The 22,518-nt window shown below is 36.1% G+C and overlaps 1 protein-coding gene across 1 annotated transcript in view; it reads left to right on the top strand.

Annotated features, from left to right (window-relative positions):
* Positions 1 to 525: 525 nt before the first annotated feature.
* Chrdl1 (chordin like 1) overlaps positions 526 to 22,518 on the top strand; it is an 89,374-nt gene continuing 67,381 nt past the window's right edge. Inside the window, exons 1-3 of the mRNA XM_060374457.1 lie at positions 526 to 674; positions 14,706 to 14,818; positions 16,944 to 17,037. Of these exons, the coding sequence (XP_060230440.1) occupies positions 596 to 674; positions 14,706 to 14,818; positions 16,944 to 17,037 (286 nt within the window). The 5' untranslated portion in view covers positions 526 to 595. The remainder of the gene's footprint in view (positions 675 to 14,705; positions 14,819 to 16,943; positions 17,038 to 22,518) is intronic.

Here is a 22,518-nt window from a genome sequence, read left to right as displayed (position 1 = left end):
AGGCAATAGAGAAATCCTGACTGGGGAAGGATCATTGAAGGATTAATAATAAAATTAATCTAAATCTAAGACTACTAAACTTGTATTTCATCCTTTGTTGCAGTAGAATGTTTGTTACTTAGACATCATTTTTCTGGGATAGTCTTTTTATAAACTCCCAATTCCCGATTCTCTACCCTCACCCGCCAACAATAAAATATCCTGAGAAACCAATTATTAATTTCTTTAGAAACTGTTTTTCTTATTTTTCTATGACTTGCTTGTAAGGATTTAGCCTCAGTGCTGGGCTGGAATATGTACTCAAAACATGTGAATTTCCTTTCCATAATCTTTACAAGACAGGAGAAGCAAGTCCTTTGTCTTCGGGAAAACAATGCCTGCACTCCGGTACATTCTCTAGTTGTTTTCCTTTTTTTGTTTTGTTTTGTTTTGTTTTTTCCACTAACAATTTAGAAACCTAAGTATCATTGATGTTCACCAGTTCCTAGGGATCAGTTTTAATTAGTTCTTTCTTTTTCTCAACAGCTTAAGTCCACCACTTTTTGGAGTTTCTCAATTGAATATTGCAGTAGCTCAAATGAGAAGAAAATAGAAGATGGGAGGCATGAAATATATCATTTCCCTGGTTTTCTTCTTTATTTTCCTAGAAGGAAGCAAAACAGAGCAAGTAAAATGTAAGTGTCTTGCATTTAAAAAGTCTTATATTCATCACATCTTTGAAACTGTGGTTGTAATATGTAGGGATTATGATTAGCCCAAATGTGGTCATGTTGCTGTTCTATTAGAAGAAAGTAAATGTTACTGATTTATGTATGAGTATGATTTATGTATGATAGAAGAATGAGAACTTTGAATCAATCCAACTAAACTTGAAGCTGTTTAGGTGATTATTATACAATTTTCATCTCAAAGAACACCTGACACATTTTCACTTTCCTGTTCTTGACTGTACAAATATCAACCATTTTACCTAACTCTAGAAATATCTGACAGATGAGCTGGGGTTTTTTCCCCCATTTTCACACTCTTCAGTGAAGGTTTTAGTTTATGAAAAAGAGTCAAGCAAAGAAAGTAAACAAAGGCTGGCTCTGAATATCCCTATTATTGGATAGCAGTGAAGGACCTGGATTCAGACCCAGTGATAAAATTTAGGTTACAAGAACTGTTAGGAAGTTAGATGTCATTTATTGAAAGGAAGGTCCACACAAACCCATGGAATAGTTGTAGAAAATCAGTGATACACATGGGCTAACACATAAGAGAAAACAGAGGGTGGCAGGAGAGCTTGGGTTGAGTGAAGTTTAATTACACACACACACACACACCCCACGTGCTGACATTGATGAATCTGTTCTCATTATAAGCTCTCTGCTGCATTTGCTCAGTTGTAGGCCTCAACATCTTTTGGCTACTTGCAGCCACATCTCAGGTGGATTCTTGCCCTATGTTGGAGGAGGAAACTAAACTCTGTTTCCTTGTTAGGCCTACATCAAAAAAGAAGCACAAAGTGGAATTGGTCCAACAGGGATATATACTGTGCCCCAGTGAACGTATTCATGAAATAGAGGTGTAAAATATTCTTGGTAGGAGTTGCAGCAGCATTTAAATCCCATCACTTGAACACTTCTCTCTTCTATCTGTAAAATTAAAAATGAGAGGCAGAAGGCATGTTGATGTGGAGGGTAGAACCAAGCCTATTCCATTATTAAGAATGTTTTTGTCCCGTAATGATTTTTCTAGAAAACAGTCTTCTTCTTTGGAGAAAAGGTGTATTTGATAAAGAGCTTAAGCATCCATTATGTATAGTGACATCTGGTATAACTGAGGCATAAATGGAAGGGAAGTGAGGAACAGCTTCTGAAAGGAAATTTGAACTTCACTTGTATTTCCTATATTACACACTTTTCCTCCATCAAACAGTAATCCATATCAGAACCTTTTACCTTTATTTAAGTGCATGTGGTAGAAATGTTGGCTGTTCATTCTTTACTCAGTTCACAATCAGAGGAAATTAAAAATTCCTGATCTCTTAGAAAGACACTTCCTTTATAGCCTGTGTTACTGACGGCCTCATAGAGAATATTATAACTCTCAATAGACCATCTCTTCGTGAGCTCTTCCATACTTACAAAGAATTGAAGAATATTATCCATAAAACTTAGAGCTTTGTTAACAAAACAAAATGGTCTACAAAGGTAAAACAGATACTCTCTGATGTTTTTTTTTTTTTTGTGCCATTTTAATATCTGGTTGGTGTCGAAGTAATTATGTAACAGATGGCCCAAGGCACTGGTTTTACTCTAATAGTTCAGATCATAGTCACATGGAGAGGCAACCATTTTGGTTATTCTTTACTGAAACTTCATGTTGCCACACCCAAATAAAAAATATGCAAAATAATCTTTACTAAAGACAGAAGTATCATACCATATGCTTCATGTATGTTGCCTTTACAAATTGCAAGGGTCCATCCACAGGTATTTATATTGATGCCCTAAAAATGACAAGTTAGACAGAGTAGAAAAATCAACCCAGTGGAGAATTAGCATAAATGATCCAAGTACTGTATTAAAAAAAAAAAAAAACCTCATCATTCGTGGACCAAAACATGTTTTTCTTAAATTATATCTTAGAAAAACAAATATATACATGATAGCCTTCCATGTTATGTCAAAACAATTTTTAACTATGTCATGTTTTTCTAATGCCAACATTATTTTCAACGTCATGTTTATTCTATGGTTTAATTAACCAGCCTCTATTTGTAGGTATATATGTTGCTTCTAGTTTTTGACATTACAAATTAATGGCATTCATAAAACCTTTTAGGATGCTAATGCACGTATTTGTGAAAAATTTCTAGTCAAATGGTGTTTTTAGTTTTTATCTTGATAAATGCTGTCAAATTGCTGTTCAGTAAGTTCCTACTATCTATGTGTGAATATCCATTTATAGTTCCTTCACCAAAAGTGTTGTTGATCTTTATATCGAAGGGTCCTGTTAATTGAAGAAGTTATATTTTATTTTTGCCTTGATATTTTCTTATTCCTATGTGATCTTTTCAATAATATTTTGGCTTAATTGGACTTATTGGTTACCTATTTTTCATGTACAAAATCTTACTAGCTTTTTTATTATTCCAAATATTGCTCATGTAAATTGTATTTTTATATCATTTTTAAAATTCTGTGTGGTAAAATCTATATTCCTTTCCTCTGTGGCTACTGAACTTCCTGGAAGGTTGCCCCCACCATATATTATTATATTTTCTTCTGGAATTTATTCATAGTTCTCTGTTCCATTTGAAATTTAGATTCATATATGGGATGCACCATAGAATTGCTCTTTTAAATCTCTGGATTCATGAGTAATATTTATGATCTTTTTTATATTATCTATTCCAGAATTATTTCTACACATGAAAATTACTCTATTTTTAAACAGAAAAAAATCTCTTCAAAGTAAAAACAAGTATTTTTATATTTTTACTGTCTAATAAAGGAGAAAGGAAGGCATAGGAGTACATGAAAAGGAGGGTTATATTTAAATTTTATAAACCTGAGAAAAATGCATAAGTATAGAAGTGTTTAAACTTTTCATCTATTCATACTGTCTGTTTTCATTTTGCTTGGGGGAGCCTGTTTTTTTTTTTGGGGGGGGGGTGCTAGTTAGACTAGATTCACCTTAAGTCCAGGAGCATTTTTTTTCTCCTATCCGGAGCAGCCAAGGTGGGGAGCATGTGAAGTACCCTTATGGTGAAAGATCTTTTCTCAATTTCTGTGGAGACATGAAGAGTTTTAGGGGGAAAATGTTTTGTATGTAGAAAACTCTTCACAAAGAGTCTTGAAGGCTTTTGTTGCCACTTGCTGCTAGCTAATTAGCCATAGTTGTAGTCGATTTCACAAGCAGGAAGACAGGCTTAGGACACCAGGAAATACTGATAGTGCACGGCAATGGATGAATGAGCCATTTGTTGCTTATGTAAAAGTTTGCTACTGTTCAGCATCAGTAAAGTTTGAGGTCCTGAGCCAGGAAAAGATCTTTCTATAACTCCATTATACTCTGTTGTTAAAGTTGTAGTCAATGAGGCCAGGAAGTTCTTTTGAAGTTCAAAGGAGCGTAACATTCACAGCATAATATTCATGCAAATATGGGACAAATGGGCTGACAAGTTTGCCCCTTTTGGCAGATCTAACTTAGGTAATGAAGTATTGATCAAAGTGAACTTGAAGAAATGAGTTGTGAAGAATATTTTATTATATGTTTCTAATGAACCAGACTATGCTAAGTCTGGCAGAGGTTCTAGAGACAAAAAATGTGTTGCATGGGTCCGTTCCTGCTCTATAAAAGTAAACTGGATCTTTGAGAGACTATATTCTCACTCATTTTTTCTCCTTCAAGCTAAAGCTTGCAAACATTTTGTTTGGATTAAATAAAGTAGGACTCTATACTTCTCTGGAAAGGCGAGCCATCAGCAGAGTAATAGAAGAAAGAACCTTGGCAGTTTGTGGCCATGCAGGCATCTGCTTTGTCTCTAGAGAAAGATAGACAGAGAAGCCCAAGTTTTCTAAGTTCTCCTCAATATTTCATGTGATTATTAAACATTAAAAGAAGCACTAAAGAGAGCAAACCTGTTAAATGTTATCTAGATGGAAGAAGAAGAAAGAAAGAGAGCCATAAAGTCAGCTAACTTTGTCATGGTACACATGCCTGTTATTCCAGCGCTAGAGAGATACAGGATTGTGAGTTTTAGGCCAACATGAGCTAAGCATCTTCTTAAAACAAAAAAGATTTATTCATTTATTAATATTCTGCCCGCATGTGTGCCTTCAGGCCAGAAGGAGTGCACCAGATCTCATTACAGATGGTTTTGAACCACAGTGTGGTTGCTGGGAATTGAACTCAGGACCTTTGGAAGAATAGCCAGTGCTCTTAACCTCAGTGCTATCTCTCCAGCTCCTAGGCTAAGCACTTTCTTAACCCTCAGTTAGATAGCTTAATGTTTTTCAAAGTAAATTATTATTATTTTTTAAAAATATGAGAGCATGGTGGCTTTAGAATTAGCCTAGATTCAACCCATAGTTTTTACAACTGTCTTATGTACTTGGGGAATAGTACCCTCTAGGCCAGTGGTTATCAACCAGTGGGTCACAATGGCCTTGGGGGTTGAATAACCCTTTCACAGGAGTCACATATCACATATTTACATTATGGTTCATAACAGTAGCAAAATTACAGTTATGAAGTAGCAACAAAATAATTTTATGGCTGGGGTCACCACAATATTAGGAACTGTGTTAAAGGAGCATAGCATTAGAAGGGTCACAGAATTAGGAAGGGTGAGAACCACTGGTATAGAAAGTTCTTCCATTTTTCTATCACAGCATTGAAAGAAATAGTGATCACCATTGGATTGTTGTATCCCCATTGCTGTGTAGAAAAAAAGAAACTGACAGAAGGAACAAATTTAGGGAAAAAAAAAAAAAAAACTTTGTTTTGGCTCTCAGTTTGAGAGTATGATCCATCATGGCCAGAAGCGCATGGCTGCAGGAATGTGAGGACACTGATCACATTGTGTCTGTGGCCAGGAAGCAGAGAGACACAAATGCTGCTCAGCACCCTTGCTCCGGTTCATTCAGACAGGGACCAGAGCCCAGTGGAACTGTACTGCCCACAGTTAGGATAGTTCTTCCTGAATCAGTTAAACGCGTCTAGAAAAGACCATCATGGGCATGCCGAGAGTTTTGATTCCATAGGATTTCTAACTACTATCAAGCTGACAATCAATATCAGCCATCAGAACAAAAAGACTCATTTGCATACTGCCTGGGACAAAATTAGCTTTTAATAAATGGTAGCCATTATAGAAATATTTTTAAAAATCCAAATTACACGGTCCACTAAATTTTGAGATGGAGAATTGAAACAAAATGGCAATGCCAGCCAGAGTCAGAACTAAAGCACTGATCTCCAAATACAATAATCTCTTCACTATAGCAATTTGGCTTTGGAAATTCTTTTAAAAAGCCAGTTCATTTTCTTGAATTCAAGCCCAGTCTTTTACATGGGGCAGAAATTTAATATATAAGTGATGATCTAAGTGAATGAATAAAGACCTTTATAACAACATTTCTTTTTAAATTTTTATTTATTATTTATTATAATTTATTCACTTTGTATCCCAGCTGTAGCCCACTCCCTCATCTCCTCCCAGTCCCACCAACCCTCCCTCTTCTCCCCTAGTCCCTCCCATAGTCCACTGCTAGGAGAGAACCTCCTCCCCTTCTATTTGACCCTAGCCTATCAGGTCTCATCAGGACTAGCTTCATCATCTTCCTCTGTGGCCTGGCAATGTTGCACCCCCCCCCCCCCCCCCAGGGAGAGGTGATCAAAGAGCTGGCCACTGAGTTCATGTCAGAGAGGCAATGTGCCCTTTGGGACACAAAGAACAAAAGGCTAGGAATAGAATTCAGAGCTAAAATGATTACCCAGCAGGTACAAGGTCCTGGATTCCGTTTCCAATACTGCTACACAGTAACAATAACAACAACAACAACAAAACCGAGGCTGGGGCTGGGAAATGGCACAATGAGGAAGACTGCTAAACAAGGGTGTGGGATTTGTGTTCTAATCCTTAGTAACTCATATAAAATTCTGTAACCAAAGCAAAGTGAGAGACAAGGACAGGAATTATGCTGAAATTTGATCGCCATCAACCTAAGTCCAAATTCAGTGGAATATTATGTCTCAAAAGAGCATGGCAAAGAGTTATAGAACAAAGTATTCTGACATACATATATAGGCATGGCTATGCACACACATGAGCATGTACACACAAACATATAAATACATCACTCACATTTATATATACCATATATACCATTTGCCACACACATATGCCATATACATTCACACACACAAAGATGTAGACACAAATAAAATGAAATTTCAATCTTCAGAAGACAGACAAAGATGAAAAATATTCAGTTATCAAAACAAGCCAAATGAAAATTCTGAGAAAGAATTCTGGGAAGAATTCTTACACTCTGGACAGAGAACTTAATATCAGAATAGAAACTATGGGGAAGAGACAAGAGAAACCAAGACTTTGGTTTTGTATATTTTGCATATACCACCTAGACTTTCAATCATATCACAAAGTCACACTGAAAAGAATTCTATTCATTTAAAATTTATAGCCTGTTTTTTTTTTCCAAAAAAAAAACTAGATACCAGTTTGAGATGAAAAGAATAGGTAGAAGATAATGATTTTTTAAAGATGAAATAGATTATAGGGCATCCAGAGGAAAAAAGTAGATACAGTTAGCATGCATTTAGGTAGATTACAACATCTTTACTTTAAATTTGGCTTGTACCTTCTGAAAAAATAAAAAGAGAAGACTTTGAGTTTGTTGAAAAATAGCAGTTGGACCTTCAGAGGTTCTTCATTTCCCATCTACTACTTAAGCTCCGTTGATCACGAACTGCTCAATTAAAACATACACAATATGGTACAATGAGAACAGCCATAAGCTTGGTCTCGTAAGATAAAAAAGGATCTCCTTTTTTATTACTAACCATCTGTAAAGGAATAGGAAAGAAATTAAGTAATAATGAAGTAAACGTCTTTCATAAATTATGGTAAAATGTGCTCCATATACTTTAACATTTAGTGACATTAATTAATTGGCGTACAATATAATAAGATGATTAAGTAATGAATGTTTAATGTGTCTATTAGACTAATAGCAGCTGTCAGGTGTCCGAAAATGTTCACATTAACATAGTTGTTTTTCTTTTTTATTTTCTTTTTTTTCATGGAATCAATGTATTTATTTATTACAATTTATTCACTTTGTATTCTGGCTATAAACTCTCCATCTCCTAAGAACAGATGTTCATTGCTAAGCAGGCAGAAATATATAAACATGTAAGAAAAACAACAGTAATATCTAGATTTATGGATAATCATAGGTAATTATTACAGCTACATATAGAATCCTTGTTTTCTATGCTCAGCAATACATATATATTAACTGAAACACTGTCTTAAAACCAATTGGAATCAGTGCTTATTATGTCATTTCATAGTAATTATCTCTAAACTGTGCCAACACTGAACATATATTCTCATGCAATGTTTGCACAAGAGATAAATTTGATTCTGTTGTGAAATGTTCAAGAGCGCATTGTACTCTTTTATTTTTTTATTATCATTTATTACAATTTATTCAATTTTGTATCCCGGCTGTGACCCCCAACCTCCTCTCCTCCCAATCCCACCTTCCCTCCCTTTTCTCCCATGCCCCTGTCCAAGTCCACTGATAAGGGAGGTCCTCCTCCCCTTCCATCTGACCCTAGCCTACCAGGTCTCATAAGGACTGGCTTCATTGCCTTTCTCAGTGGCCTGGCAAGGCTGCTCCCTCTGGGGGACTTGATCAGAGAACCTGCCACTGAGTTCATGCCAGAGAAAGCAACTTGTACTCTTGATCAAACAGAAAATATCTCTAGTCAAACAGGTTTTCTTTAGCTAAAACTTGTGATTTTGAAGTGCTGATAGGAGAGTTTTTTGTTTTTTGGTTTTTTTTTTTATGAGAACTCGGATTTTTGCCCACAGTCCCATGCCATATGACATGGAACAGATTTTTTGGCCAGAAAAAAAAATTCAGGTCAGGTTTCACCAGCCATGTAGCCTTTTCTGTAAAAGGATCTCCCTATGGTCTCATAGAAAGACTAATGAGAATACCATCCAGTCTCAGTTATCTATGCTACTATGAGATAGAAGGACATGATGAATTGAAATTTCATGGCATATCTCCAGTTTTCGTCTTAGCCAATGGTGTTGCCTTCCTCCTATGTTAACCATCTTTGAACTACTTTTTATTGCATTTGAGTACGTACTAGTAGAAAACTGAAGTAGCCACAAGGCAAATAAAGAGAGGACCATGGTATGTGTACAATGCTTCACATGGCTATAGCAGAGAGAGAGAGAGAGAGAGAGAGAGAGAGGGGGGGGGGGGGAAATTTGAATTAGTTTGGGGCAAATGATCCAGCAAATATTATTGCGATATTTATTTAATTTCCAGATTAGGGAATAAGCCATAACCATGGATTAAGTAATATTACTTCTTCTCAGATTTCCTTTTTCACTGTTTTTCACAAGTGGAAACGAGGTCTTAAAGTCCCAAGGGAATGGGACAGAATCTTCAGTCTAAAACTTTAGGCCAAGGAAGAAATAAGTTATGTACCTACTGCATGATCTCTTTCTTATATTAGGCTTAAAGTTTGATAAATGGACAGAGAAAAAGTACTTATGCATTTCTTTTTTTTTTCCTGCCTCACTGTTCTAGGAGCTTTTTAAAAATAAATTAATAATTAAAAAGGAATTTGTTTACTTGGTGTGTCCACTCCATATAACTCATAGCAGCGATTCATTTTTCCCTTTCCACTGACCATATGTGTTATAGTAGAATAAATATTATTGTAATGCTGACATAGTGATGTGCCTACAGTAAGAGCTGTTATCAAAAACAAGTTCATGGGAATGTCCTCTTGCTTTTGGACTGGTGATAGAATTATTGACCCTTTGACCTAAACTTGGGAGAGGTACAGAGCACTAATGACACAGATGTGCATTGTGGCTGTTTACATTTTGAATTGTTCCTATTAACAGAGGCTACTAAAGTAGTAGGAATTTCTACTTCTAATTAAGGCCAGCTGAGCTAGTTGAAAAACAGCTCTAATGATTCAGATTGAAGGTCCATTTCACATGTTAACTGAATTCCTTCAGGACCTCACATGCCAGTAGTTAGTAGTAAGTCATAACTTCTCCAGCTGATGTTTCTCAGATATTGGCAATGGATTGCTGTACTTCTCTTCTTCATATCTCCTAGAGATTAGTGTAACATCTTTGTTTCAACAAAATCAGCTCATTTTTGCTTCATATCCAAGATGATATACTAGAATTTTAGGTGTGGTTGATAATACATTGTAGTTCATTGAATTCTTTCCTGGGTGGTGTCAAAAGTTTTTAAAGTCCAAACTTACAAGTATATGTTGAAATTGAATTTATCCTAGTTTCTGAAAAGTGATCATTGTTCAATATGCGTGTGGAGGAATGTTCACAATTGTGAAAACCACTCCATTCTCAGCAATGTTAAATATTTCTTAATGATTCTGTTTAATTTTATTATATACCAAAAAATATCAATGTCAGTGATTGCTGGAACATTGTTTAATAGCATCCATGTTACTGCTTTGTTCCTTGGTTGTCCCTAGTCCCTGTCTTTTGCATCATTAAGGTTTTCTTGGGCATAATAAGCTAAATAGTATATCACTGGCATAAAATCAATGTATGTGATTTAAGACCATTAAATTTGCATTAGGATTGCTTTTGTACACCACTAAATAGTACAGTTTGGAAGATGGTGGAATAGTAATGTGTCTTCAATGAGATGTGAGCATATAAGGTAGAGCTTTGTAGGTTTAAGAAGAAGAAAAGAGAACTTTAATTTTGGGTAAATTTTGTTTTCTGAACGAATTGCTTTAGCTTAAGACTGCTGTTGTAAATTTGATGTTTTCTTGCTGATACAGATACAGAAGTTCAAATTGAAGCATTGGCCATGTATATAATTTTTATAGTTAGTTCTTTACATTTATTTCTTTTATTTGTGTGGTGGCTTGACACAAATGGAAGTTAGGTTCAAATTTGCAGGAGCCTGTTCTCTTTGACCATCATGTGGGTCATCAGGCTTGGCAGCAAGTGCCTTTCCCCATTGAACCATCTCACTGGCCCACTTTGAATAGAAGTTTATTTGTATGTTTTTAATGTGTGAATGCACTTGAACCTCATATGTAGGAATATTATTTTATTTTATTGACAGATTAATCTTTCAAAAGTCTTAATTTTCTATTATCCTATTTGTTCACCAAGTAAAACAGAGATAAATCATCAAACACGCAGATCACAGCTGATAGCAAAAATTCATCCAACATGATTTTGAACAGGTAGATGTGATAGTAACCACACAGTGTACTAATCCACGTGAGAGAATAATAAAATACATGGTATACAGAGTGAGTTAGTTTTTATGTACACCATGTATTTATCCTTAAAATAGCTTTTCAACATATTTATGTGTAGAAATATTAAAGATTGTTAGTGTCGGTTTTTCAAAATTTAATCTGTAGGTCAGCACCAGTCAAAATTACAAAATCTTTTTGTGAGTATTGACAGAGTGACTGAAATTGGCATGCAAAGGTGAAAGATACAAAACAGCAAAACAAACACACAAATACACACACACACCAAAACAAAACAAAACAAACAAAAAAAAAGAAATACCAGTGTCATTGGAGTGGATACTACTTGACCTCAAGCCTTATTGTATAAGCTGGAAACAATAGAAGATTGTGATGCTGGTCAAAAGAAAAAGAAATAGAACAATAGAAAACAACAGGAAGCCCAGAAATAGATATCCATAAACATTGTCAGGAAACTTTCAACAAAGAAGGAAAGTTGTAAACAAAATGGGGGATAGTCTTTTCAATAAATGGTGCTTGAACAACAGAACACATATATCCTCATGTAAACAAATTAATGGAGCCGTGGATCTTAAATTACTTAACAAAAGCCTCAGTGTATCATTGAACAAAGTCTTGGTGGCAATGTGGCTTTGACAGTGACATTCAAAAATAATCAAAGGAGCAATTCATGAAATAACTGATAAACTAGACTTTATTTAAGAAAAATTTGCTTCACTAAAAGACCTAGGATCAACACATAGTATATGCTAAAGTAGAAACCACCGTTCCCAGGAGAGCACACCAGTTAACTGCAACAAACATTTATGTTGACATTTAGTAACATTTATGTTACATGTTAGTTCTATGGTTTGTCCCAGAACATAAAAGCAGAAGAAACCCTTCCTAACTGATTCCATGATTACCATGTTTTTGTCATACCCAAACTAGTCAAAGACAGGCAAATAGGAACCACTATAGGAATCAGAATGTAAAGTGAATATATAAATAGTAAAGTGCTCTCCCCAGTGAATATAGGTGCTGGGGTCCTTGAAATTTTTAGTTAATTGAGGAAGTGGAGGCACAAATCATTTGTTTAAAAGTGTGTGCTGTTTTTACAAAGAACAGGACTTTGGTTCCTACATGTGGTACCTTAGAACTTTCTGTAATTCTGGGTCCATGGGTCTTGCCACTCTCTTTTGTCCTCTGTGGATACACACATACATTTGAACACACACACACACACTTAAATAAAAATAATCTTTAAGACATTGAATTCAATAATATATGCAAAGATGTTTTGCCACAGTCAGGTGGGATTTATTACAAGTATGTGTGTTCCAGCATTATAAAATCAGTTATGGTATTCTATCATATCAACAGGCTGAAGAAAATAAACACGTTATTTTTATCAAAAGATGTAAAGAAAGCACATGATAAAATCCAATACTATCTAGCAAACTAGAGGTAGAGGGGAACTTACTCATCTTGACAGAGGAGAGCATCACAATTAAAAGTGAGACACTAGATGCTTTCCTACTAAGGTTAGGAATAAGGAAATAATATCCACTGTCACTTTCTTTGTATTAATTACTTCAATTTACATCTCGGTCATAGGGCCCTCCCGTCCTCCTCTCCTCACAGTCCCACTCTCCCTCCCGAATCCCCTCTTCTCTTTTCCTCAGAATAGGGGACCACCCCCCTATCTAGGCAGCCTAGCTCATCTATTTACATGCGGACTGAGTTCATCTTCCTCCTCTGTGTCCTTGTAGGGAAATTCCACTGGGTGGAATTTCACTCAGTGTGGTACCTCACTCAAGACGGTCTTTTCTTGTTCTATCCATTTGTCTGCAAATTTCATGATTTCCTCATTTTTAATAGCTGAGTAGTATTCCATTCTGTAGATATATCACATTTTCTTTATCCATTCTTCAGTCGAGGGACATCTAGGTTGTTTTCAGTTTCTGGCTATTACCAATAAAGCTGTTATGGACATGGCTGAGCAAATGTCCTTGTTGTATGGTGAAACATCTTTTGGGTGTATGCCCAGGAGTGGTATAGCTGGGTCTTGAGGTATGGCTATTCCCAGTTTTCTGAGAAAGTGCCAGATTGATTAACAAAGTGGTTTTACAAGTTTGCATTCCCAACAGCAGTGGAGGAGGGTTCCCCTTTCTCCACATCCTCTCCAGCATGTGTTGTCACTTGAGTTTTTCTTCTTGGCCATTCTGACAGGTATAAGATGGAATCTCATGGTCATATTGATTTGCATTTCTCAGATGACTAAGGACATTGAGCATTTCTTTAAGTGTTTCTCTTGACATTAAATATTCTCTGTTTAATTTCATTTTTCTTAACAGATGAATAATATTTCATTATGTGACTGTACCAAATTTTCAATTTCCATTCATTAATTGACAGACATCTAGGGTGTATGTAATTTATGACTATTATTAATAGAGAAACAGTAGACATGGATGAGGAAATATCTCTATAATGAGATATAGAATCCTTTGGGTATAAGAGTGGTATAGCTGGATCTTGTGCTATTTTTTTTTTTTTCATTTTTTGGTCACTGTATATGGAGTCATGTGATGGATTGAATATAAAGAATAAATGTTGTCTCCTTTTTATAACTAAGACATGTAAAACATGACAAGTAATATGGAATGTGCTCAAACATCTTGTAGTATAATGCAAATTGCAACTATAAAAAAAGTTTTAGGGTATGAAGAGATGACTCAGTGGTTAAGAATACTTGATGCTCTTGTAAACAACCCAGATTCATCTCACAACCCCAACATGGCTGAACAAAATCATCCATACCTCCAGTTTTGAAGGATTCAATGCCTTTTTCTGGCTTTCATGGGCAATTACATGCAGGTAGTGAACTTACATAATGTAGGCAAAACACTTATACACATAAAATGAAAACAAATATATCTATATTTGTGACATTTATTTTTAAAAATTAAAAATATATTTATTTATTTTATGTGTGTGGGTATTTTGCCTACATGTATGCCTACGTACCACATCAGTTCCTGTTGCTTGCACAGGCCAGAAAGGAACTTCAGATTGCCTGGAACTGACATTATGGATGGTTTTGGGCTGCTATATTAGTGCTGTAAATTGAATCCAGGTTCTCTCAAAGAATAGAAAGTGCTCTTAACTGCCAAGGTATATCTCCAGCCTTATAAAAATTATTCCAACAAAGGGAAGTGTATGATTTAAGCTAACTGAAGGTTGCTCATGCCCAAGAATATCCATATATTGGATGGCAGCAAAGTTTTCATTATTTTATCCTTGGGAAGGAAGCATTATCTTTTCAGAAATCAAAGACCATTGATGTTTTCTTATATTGATATTCTAACAGAGTAGTAAGTGAGATTTAGATTTCCACTGTCAGATAAACCTGAGTTTGGGTATCATCTCAGCTGCTTACTAATTATATGTCTTTGATTTCCTTTAATCATAAAGTAAGAGTAATAGTAATATTTAATTTATGAGTTATTATAAAGATCCAGTAAGCAAACTACAGAAAGCACTGAGCCAGCATTAGAGTCTGTAAATGCAATGACCCCTTGATGTGCATAGTAAAATGACTGGAACACCTGATTGTCTTTAGATTTTGTGACTTTGGCCTATATTTACTAACAGTTGTGTTCTCCTCCCCCTTTTAACAGATCCTGAGACATATTGTGTGTTTCAAGACAAGAAGTATAGAGTGGGTGAGAAATGGCATCCCTACCTGGAACCTTATGGACTAGTTTACTGTGTGAACTGCATCTGCTCAGAGGTACCGTCCTTTATGGCATGAGATTTCCCTCTTTATTCCTTAACACACAGGGTGGTTATAAGTGCTCATTTTGCCAGGAAGCTTAAGTGAGTAAAAGCTATTAAGTGACTAAAACGGTATCAGTAAGGTGTCGTGGTGTGTGAGGTAAGGCAGAAGAATGATTAATAGTGGATGATTATTCTTGGCTGTATAGCAAATTTGAGATCCACATGGTGGTGGGAAGAAATGGAGGCCAGATTGCAAGGACTATATCTACTGATTTATTTTCTCTTAAAGTTAATTTCTTTTTTTTAAGGTTTCTGAATATTTACTATAAATAAATTTCTGTAGTCCTTTTGTATAATTATATATAAAATAATAGGAGAAGGTAGAAGAATCAGATAGTAGGAAAATTAATCTTTCTTCTAGATGACAGTAGAAGCAACCTCAGTTGTAGCAACAAATAATGTCTCCAACATGGTTAATTGCCTTAATGAAAACCACAACATTAAGCCAATTGGGAAGGAAAACCGCATCATAATCTAGAAGAATTGAGAATTCTGAATGTATAAAATGAACTAGTCCCTTAAGATGTAGGGTAAAGGCTGCATGTAACTCCTCTTCTGTGCCTAGCTTGAGCAGGCACAGTCACTCACGCTTGTTCTTTTTTCCATTTGAACAGAACTTCAAGCTTTCCAAATTTTTACCCAATATAAAGCAGCCTTCAGGTATTACAAAAGCAGGAGGTATTCGGGTTTGTGGAGTTTTAGCTTTGAGGTAGACTAATTTTCAGACCCTAACGTAAGCCACCTATGGCACATGGTATGTTGGGTAATTTACCTCTAACTTCTCGAAGATTCCTCCAGCTTCCTCTTTCAAATAGGATAATAATGCCTGGCATGGTGGCACATGCCTGTGAATCCCAGCACTCAAGATGTTGAGTCAGGAGGAGCTTGAGTTTGAGTCCATCTTTCCCCAAAAGAAGACATAGTGATATTACCTATTTCATATGTCATAGGAAGGATTAAATTTAAGAAGTCATCTAAACCTGTGCTTTCTGATGTGCTTCTGTGAGCTCATCTACAGATGCTCTGAAGAGCCATGCTCTAAGAGCCTCTCTGCTGTTTCCAAATGCAGTATTATAAGACTTTATTCTGGAAAGCACATGAGAAAAAGAAGAAAAAAAAAAGAATTGTAGTAAGGTGACTCCAGTCTGGAAAAAGAAGCCTGCCTCTTTAAATGGCTAGGGTTTGTATTAAATAGAGCATCTGGGGGCTGATTAACTGCCTGGTATGGCATTATTTTGTCAAATTCTTGACTCAGTACATTGGAGATGGACAGCTAGCCCTTGGGGGCCGAGGCTTTGAAGTCCACAAGGCAGTGAAAATGTTAACATGATCCCTATGCCAACGGCTCACACACTAGGCATATTATTTCTCTGTGCACTCCGCCAACCTTTACCCTGTAATGGTCTGACAGATGCAAGTCACCCTTCCTTCAGATGAATTATGGATGGGAAATGTAAATGTGGAATGCATTTCCAAAGCTTGCTTTGTTCTAGCTATGACACAGAGCTGTCAGAGTTGGGGGATCATGTATCACTAAGTCATACAGGGACCAAGTTGCCTCATCCAGACGTACTAGCTGATCAGCTCAGTTTCTAGTTCTAGCTTGTTCTCGGAAACAAATGTTGGCTGAAAAGGGAAATGAGGAGAGGAGTCATGCAGCCTAACGAATCAAGGCAGAGCTCCACAGAGTCCAAAGACTCACATGCCATGGATGTCTCTGTGCATAAGGCTGGGAAGCAGCCCTCAGGGGACCTATTACTCAACACCCTTTCTCTTCTATGGCATCAGGCAGATGGTTATGAAATCAGAATAGGTTTTGGAAAAGCCATGCAGCTAGAACTAGGAAGGGTAGAACTATCACAGAGCAATGCCAGAGAAGCCTCCATATTTAATATTAAATGTGGGAGGTTTTTTTAGAAGGATGATTGCATTCAGATTCTTGGGAATGCATTATTCACTGTCTGGGTGAGTCCCTGCATGACTGTCATGACTGTTACCCAAACTGGCATAATCCCAGTGACCTTTGAAAGACATTATTCTCTCTCTCTCTCTCTCTCTCTCTCGCTTCTCTCTTTCAGAATGGGAATGTGCTTTGCAGCCGAGTCAGATGTCCAAGTCTTCACTGCCTTTCACCAGTGCATATTCCTCATCTGTGCTGCCCTCGTTGCCCAGGTAATCCAGTTTGCCTCTGTTTCTCCAAACTGCGCATTTCTGTTTTCCCCCTTTTCCTAATTCAACTAGTCTTCCTAAACTCCCCAGAAGGGAAACTTCCAGTCAGAAATAAGAATAGAATACTTGTAGACAACTTAAGCTATCCACCCTAAATACACTTTATAAGCCAAATGGGACACATTCTAGGTTCTAATATGTTATTGGGTACACGACAACGATTTTCATTGGGCTTTTAATGATTTGAAAGAGAAAGAAAAGAGAGAAAAGAATTATAGCTGTAAACAGCCGTTTCCTGCCGTGGACAATGGGTAACAGAGAGGTCTTATCATTGTGGCACGTGTCCTATACAATTAGTGCTGGAATTGCATGCAGGCATAGCTTCAAACTGATGAGGAGCTGTTCATAAATCAAAAGGAACTGAACCAGTAAGGTTTATGGCAGTATAAAGCTGCCTGTCTCCCCCACACCACACAGTTATTAGGTACACACTGTTAAGGCTAGGCCTGGGGAGAACCAGCTAGAGACTTTTTCACAAGGTTGTTAGTAAACCTGCTTTCACAGTTTCTGGTTAGGGTATTTTCCCGAGGTAGAGATCCCCTCAAATACACTTTATTGTGATGGACTGGGGCTTGGTTCCTGAACCAAAAGCTTGAAACCATGGAGAGACTCAGAGAATGCCTGCCAACCTGACGGCTTTCCAAGGGAAAGCTATCAGACAGTCTTGACGTCTACAACTTGGAGGCCTTGCCACACTCTAGGCTTATTCATCATCTGTAGGAGAGAACTGTTGAGAAGAAGGTTCCTGGGGAGACTTTTGGGAGTCAGAGAACTGTTTACAATTAATTGTAGGTTTTATATTTATCTGTGTACAGAAATAGATTCCTTTTTAAACAATCATTGTTTTATTGATATTTCTTTATACAATACATGTTCACGTCCTAGTAAATAAACTCCAATAAACATGGGCATTCCTTTTCCCAGGTGACAAAACTTCCCACACAGATCTATATTTCTTTGAATGTTGGTAAGGATAGTATATCCTTCAAGACATATGGAACTGACCAATCTGAAAGTTACTTTTGAGAGTAAATTCTTACATGACCTTGCACCTTTTGAATGTGTTCATTTGCTTCTGCTTAAATTGAATTACAAGGGTATAACATGCAAGAGACTCCAGTAAATGAGAGAGAAATATTTCTGGTTAAATGGCCATTCTAGAGATTTTTTTTTCCTCTTCCAGATAGCCTATTAAGTGTCTCAATGTCATAGGAACTTATCTAAACCACAGCTTCTTAAATCATGGGCCACTGATAGAAAACAGTTAACAACAAAAAATGGTAAATACAGGCTAGCAGATATTCTAAGAGAAGAGAAAAATGTTAAGAGAATTGAGGAAATCCCAGAGGAAAAAAAAGGTGAAATAAGATGACTAGAAGAGCTAATTTTATAGTGCACAAAACAAGCTTTGTTTTTCCTTTCTTTGCTTTTGCAGTTAATATTTCTTTTTTCTTATGCAAAGTCTTTCTGAGAGTAGTTGTGCCAAACTTCCCTAATCCTTATAAGCAAGATATCTGAGGTCGTTACCTTTTTTGAATGATAATTTGGCTGGGTATAACATTTTAGGTATATGTTCATTTTCCCTCAGCACTTTTGAAGTGATTTCTAAATGGCTTCCTAGCTTCTTTGTTTATGGACTATTTGATTATAGTTCTCTTATAGGTCATCTAATTTCTTTTTTCTTGAATTTTTTTCTTTTATGTTGATGAATACACTGAGGTGTGTTTGTGTATAATTTATGTTCCTTTAGCCTGGATGGTATAATTCCTTTTTTTGTTGTTGTTAAGACAAGGTTTCTCTACTTAGCCCTGCATGTCCCACAACTCACTAGTAGACCAGGCTGGCCTGGAACTCATAGAGATCTGCCTGTCTCTGCCTTTCAAGTATTGGAATTAAAGGTGTGTGCCACAATGCCAGGAAGAATGATTGTTTTTCAGCCTGAGGATTTGGAAATCTGTTTGTCAGTTATCCTTAAAATAAAAAAAAAGAAAGAAAAAAGAAAAAAAGTAATAATTTTCCCCATATATTGTTTCCTTTGTTGAAACTGTATCCCTCCTCTCTGTCTTCTCGCTCTTCATTAATTTTTTTTTTTTTGAGACAAAGTTTTATGTATCCTACACTGACCTTAAACTCCTAGTCCTCCTGCCTAAATGTCTCTGGTACTATAAGGGTGTCTTTGATGTAAATTTTGCACCTCATTTAATTTGTCCCCTGTGTCTACTAATGTCTCATTAGCTTTTTTCATTTTATGTATTTCCCACAGTGATACTTCATCAGTTCTATTCTCTATTTTGTGAATTCCTTTCAGATATACTATTTGGACAATCTGTTAGGTTTTGTTTATTTATCTTCTCTTCCATAACTATATTTTCCTCCAAGTTTTCAAATTATATTTTTAAAATATTGACATGTTATTTTGTGATATTGTTATAATTTCTTGTGGATGATTTTCTTTTTGTTTTGTTGTTTACAGTATTTGAAATTTTCTTATACTACATTCTAGGTTGAAATATTTTTTTCAGACATAAATTCTGATCTTTCATAATTTTTTTAAAAGCTCTTCTTAACTCTAAATTTTTCTTGTTTTTCTAGATACTGTTTAAAAGCTTATTCTTTGTGATATTTTATCTTGGATGAGCTCTTTATTCCTTTATGAATGGCTATTTTAGGTCTTTTTACACACTTAGCTCTAACCTAGAAGTTTGGGTTTCTCAGACTAGGTACCTCCTGCGTTGATGGAAACTTGTTATAATGTGGAGTATTATTCTTTCATAATGTTCTTGAAATAGGATATCAAATACAGCTGCCAACCTTGGGTAATAGGTGTATTTGGGGGGAACAACATAGTGTGGGCAAAATTATGTTAGAACCTTTTTGATTTGAAGCATGTGACCTTGGTCCTAAGCCATGCTAGTCATGTTTCTATTGTTATAACAATAAATGTGAGAAAACCCAAATTAACTGAAAAGGAAAAAAAGTTTATTTTGGCTCACCTTTTCCGAGGTTTCAGTCCAGGATCCTTTGGCTGTGTTGCTTTTGGCCTTATAAAGACTAACATGTTGGGAAGCATTTAGCAAAAGAAATTGCTTATGCAATGTCAGACAAGCTATCAAGAAGTGAGAGAGAAGAGACAGACAGAAAGGTATTAAGAGATCAGGGTCTCATTATTTGTTTCAAGAAAATGCCCCACATTCTAAAGGTTCTGCCCCATTTTAGCAATATAATATATTGGCTAACGGTGAAGGCCTTTCAGGGATGTTAAAGAACCAAGCCATAACACCAGCTTCACACAGAAGCCATTTACAGAATGTAATTCCACCTTAGCCATTTAGCCCCACCTATATGTATGTTGTCCCAGCTGCCAGCTGATCATTTTATTTGGCACTCATTCATTACTGTATTCTTCTACATCTTATTCCAGAAAATTCTTTTCTTTCTTTCTTTCTTTTTTTTTCTTCACATCATAGTCATTCTTTATTTGGAAAAGAATCAAGAGGTTTTTATATGTTCTCTTTTTATTATATAGAACCAGAGTACAAAAAAGCTACTTTTTCTTTCTATTAAGATAAAAAAAAAAGCAAATCGTTTAAGCCATAGTGAAGAAGAGTGGGTTTGATAAAAGAAAGAATTTTGCTATGTAGTTGTTCTCAGTTCTACTATGGAGATTTTTAGCCTCGTTACTGAATATTTCTAGAAATCAACAGTATCAGTTATGTGAAATAGAGTGTCATAGTCCTCTTATGAGATAAGGAATTAAATTTGATGATACCTCTATATTATTTGCACTCCAGTGATTGTTAGGCATGAAGAAACTAATGCCATGAGATCCAAAGAGATGCTTGGTAAAAAAAAAGGCACTGCAACTATAATTGCCATATGACCCAGCTATACCATCCCTGGGCTTATATCCTGTAACAGAGATAGATAGATTCATATTCACTGTTGCTCTATTTATATTATCGAGGAAAAGGAATAAGCCTAAACATTCATCTGCAAATGAAAGGATAATGAAAGGTGGTACATAGTATAATAAAATTTTATTAGTCCATAAAGGAAAACAAAATTATAGAATATGCAGGACACTCAATGGAACCAGAAGGTAGTATACTGAGTGAAGTAACCCAGACTAAGAAAGTTAAATGCCACATTTTCTTTTTCATATATGTACCATAGCTTCTGATGTTTACATATGCATATCTACACGGTTGTGAGTAACTATAGATGCAAGAAAACTAGAAATGGTCTTACAAAAGATGGATGGGAAAAGGCTTCTGGTGAGAGCAATAGGGAGGGTAATACAATACATGTGATATAAAACCAGAAGGGTAAATACTACTGGGGATCAAAGATCCAAGCAAGGAAGGAAAGCAAAGAGATAGAAGAGAGGAATATGGAGATTGTCCAACAGAAACTAAGTGTGAAAATGACACAAGGAAACCTGTTATTTTGTATGCCAATTTAAGAAAAAAAATACACAAAAAGGCTATTTATTGATAACTAGAAGTAGAGAGGAGAGAGAGAGAGAGAGAGAGAGAGAGAGAGAGAGGGAGAGAGAGAGGGTGAGAGAGAGAGGGAGGAGAGAGAGAGAAAGAATGAGAATGAACATGTTCCATAGAGTGAAAACATAGAAACTGTGTATCTAAGCCAGTAATTTTCTATAATGGCCAATATTCACATAGGTAATGACAAGCTTAGTGAAATCGTTCTAAGTGTCATGCTTAGAGAAGATGTAGAGGCTCTGTATTCCTACTTGCTTCTTTGTTCCCAAACCGTTCCTTTACCCTCAAAATTTCCAAGGTCTCACCTATGTTTGAGGCTGTGTCTTGTAACTCCTGGAAAAGATAGAAATCTGGGTATGCAAACTGCATTTCCAGAATTGCCAGTGAAAAATAGAAACTGCTTGCCATGAAGAGCAGATGAGGGGGGTGTTTTCTTTCTTTGGTCACATGCCACAGGCCTCTACTAGGCCCAAAGAAGCAGGTGTTAAACGGAGACTGGGGCATTCTTACAGGGAATTTTAAACTGCCAGGAGTCGTGGATGTGGTTGAACATATCCTTGTCTCTAGAAGGGACTGTATGTGGTCTTTGAGAAATTTGTAGTAAGGCAATTCCCAATCTTCTCTGTTAGAGTAAAGAAGTAGTAAAGAAAGAAAGATAAGAAAATAAACTTCTTTCCCTTTGCTTTTATATATAATTTCGTTATCCAAAGAAGACTTTCCTACTGACCAGGACCATAAACCATGATTTTAATCTAAGAATTCTTACTGTTTATTCCATGAGAGTTTGCCATTCAGAATTAATAAATCTGTGTTCCCTTGGAAATGTTCCAGAATTCCCAGGTTATTAAAGAGCCGTTATAAAGTGGCCAAAATAACTGATTTGATCTGGTTACCGGTGGTCTAATCCACACTGTTTGCTTTCTGC

This window comes from Meriones unguiculatus, chromosome X (genome assembly GCF_030254825.1).
Source record: "Meriones unguiculatus strain TT.TT164.6M chromosome X, Bangor_MerUng_6.1, whole genome shotgun sequence".
Classification (NCBI taxonomy): Eukaryota; Metazoa; Chordata; class Mammalia; order Rodentia; family Muridae; genus Meriones; species Meriones unguiculatus.
The sequence above is the reverse complement of the archived record's forward strand: the minus strand, read 5'-3'. Positions and strand labels throughout refer to the sequence as shown.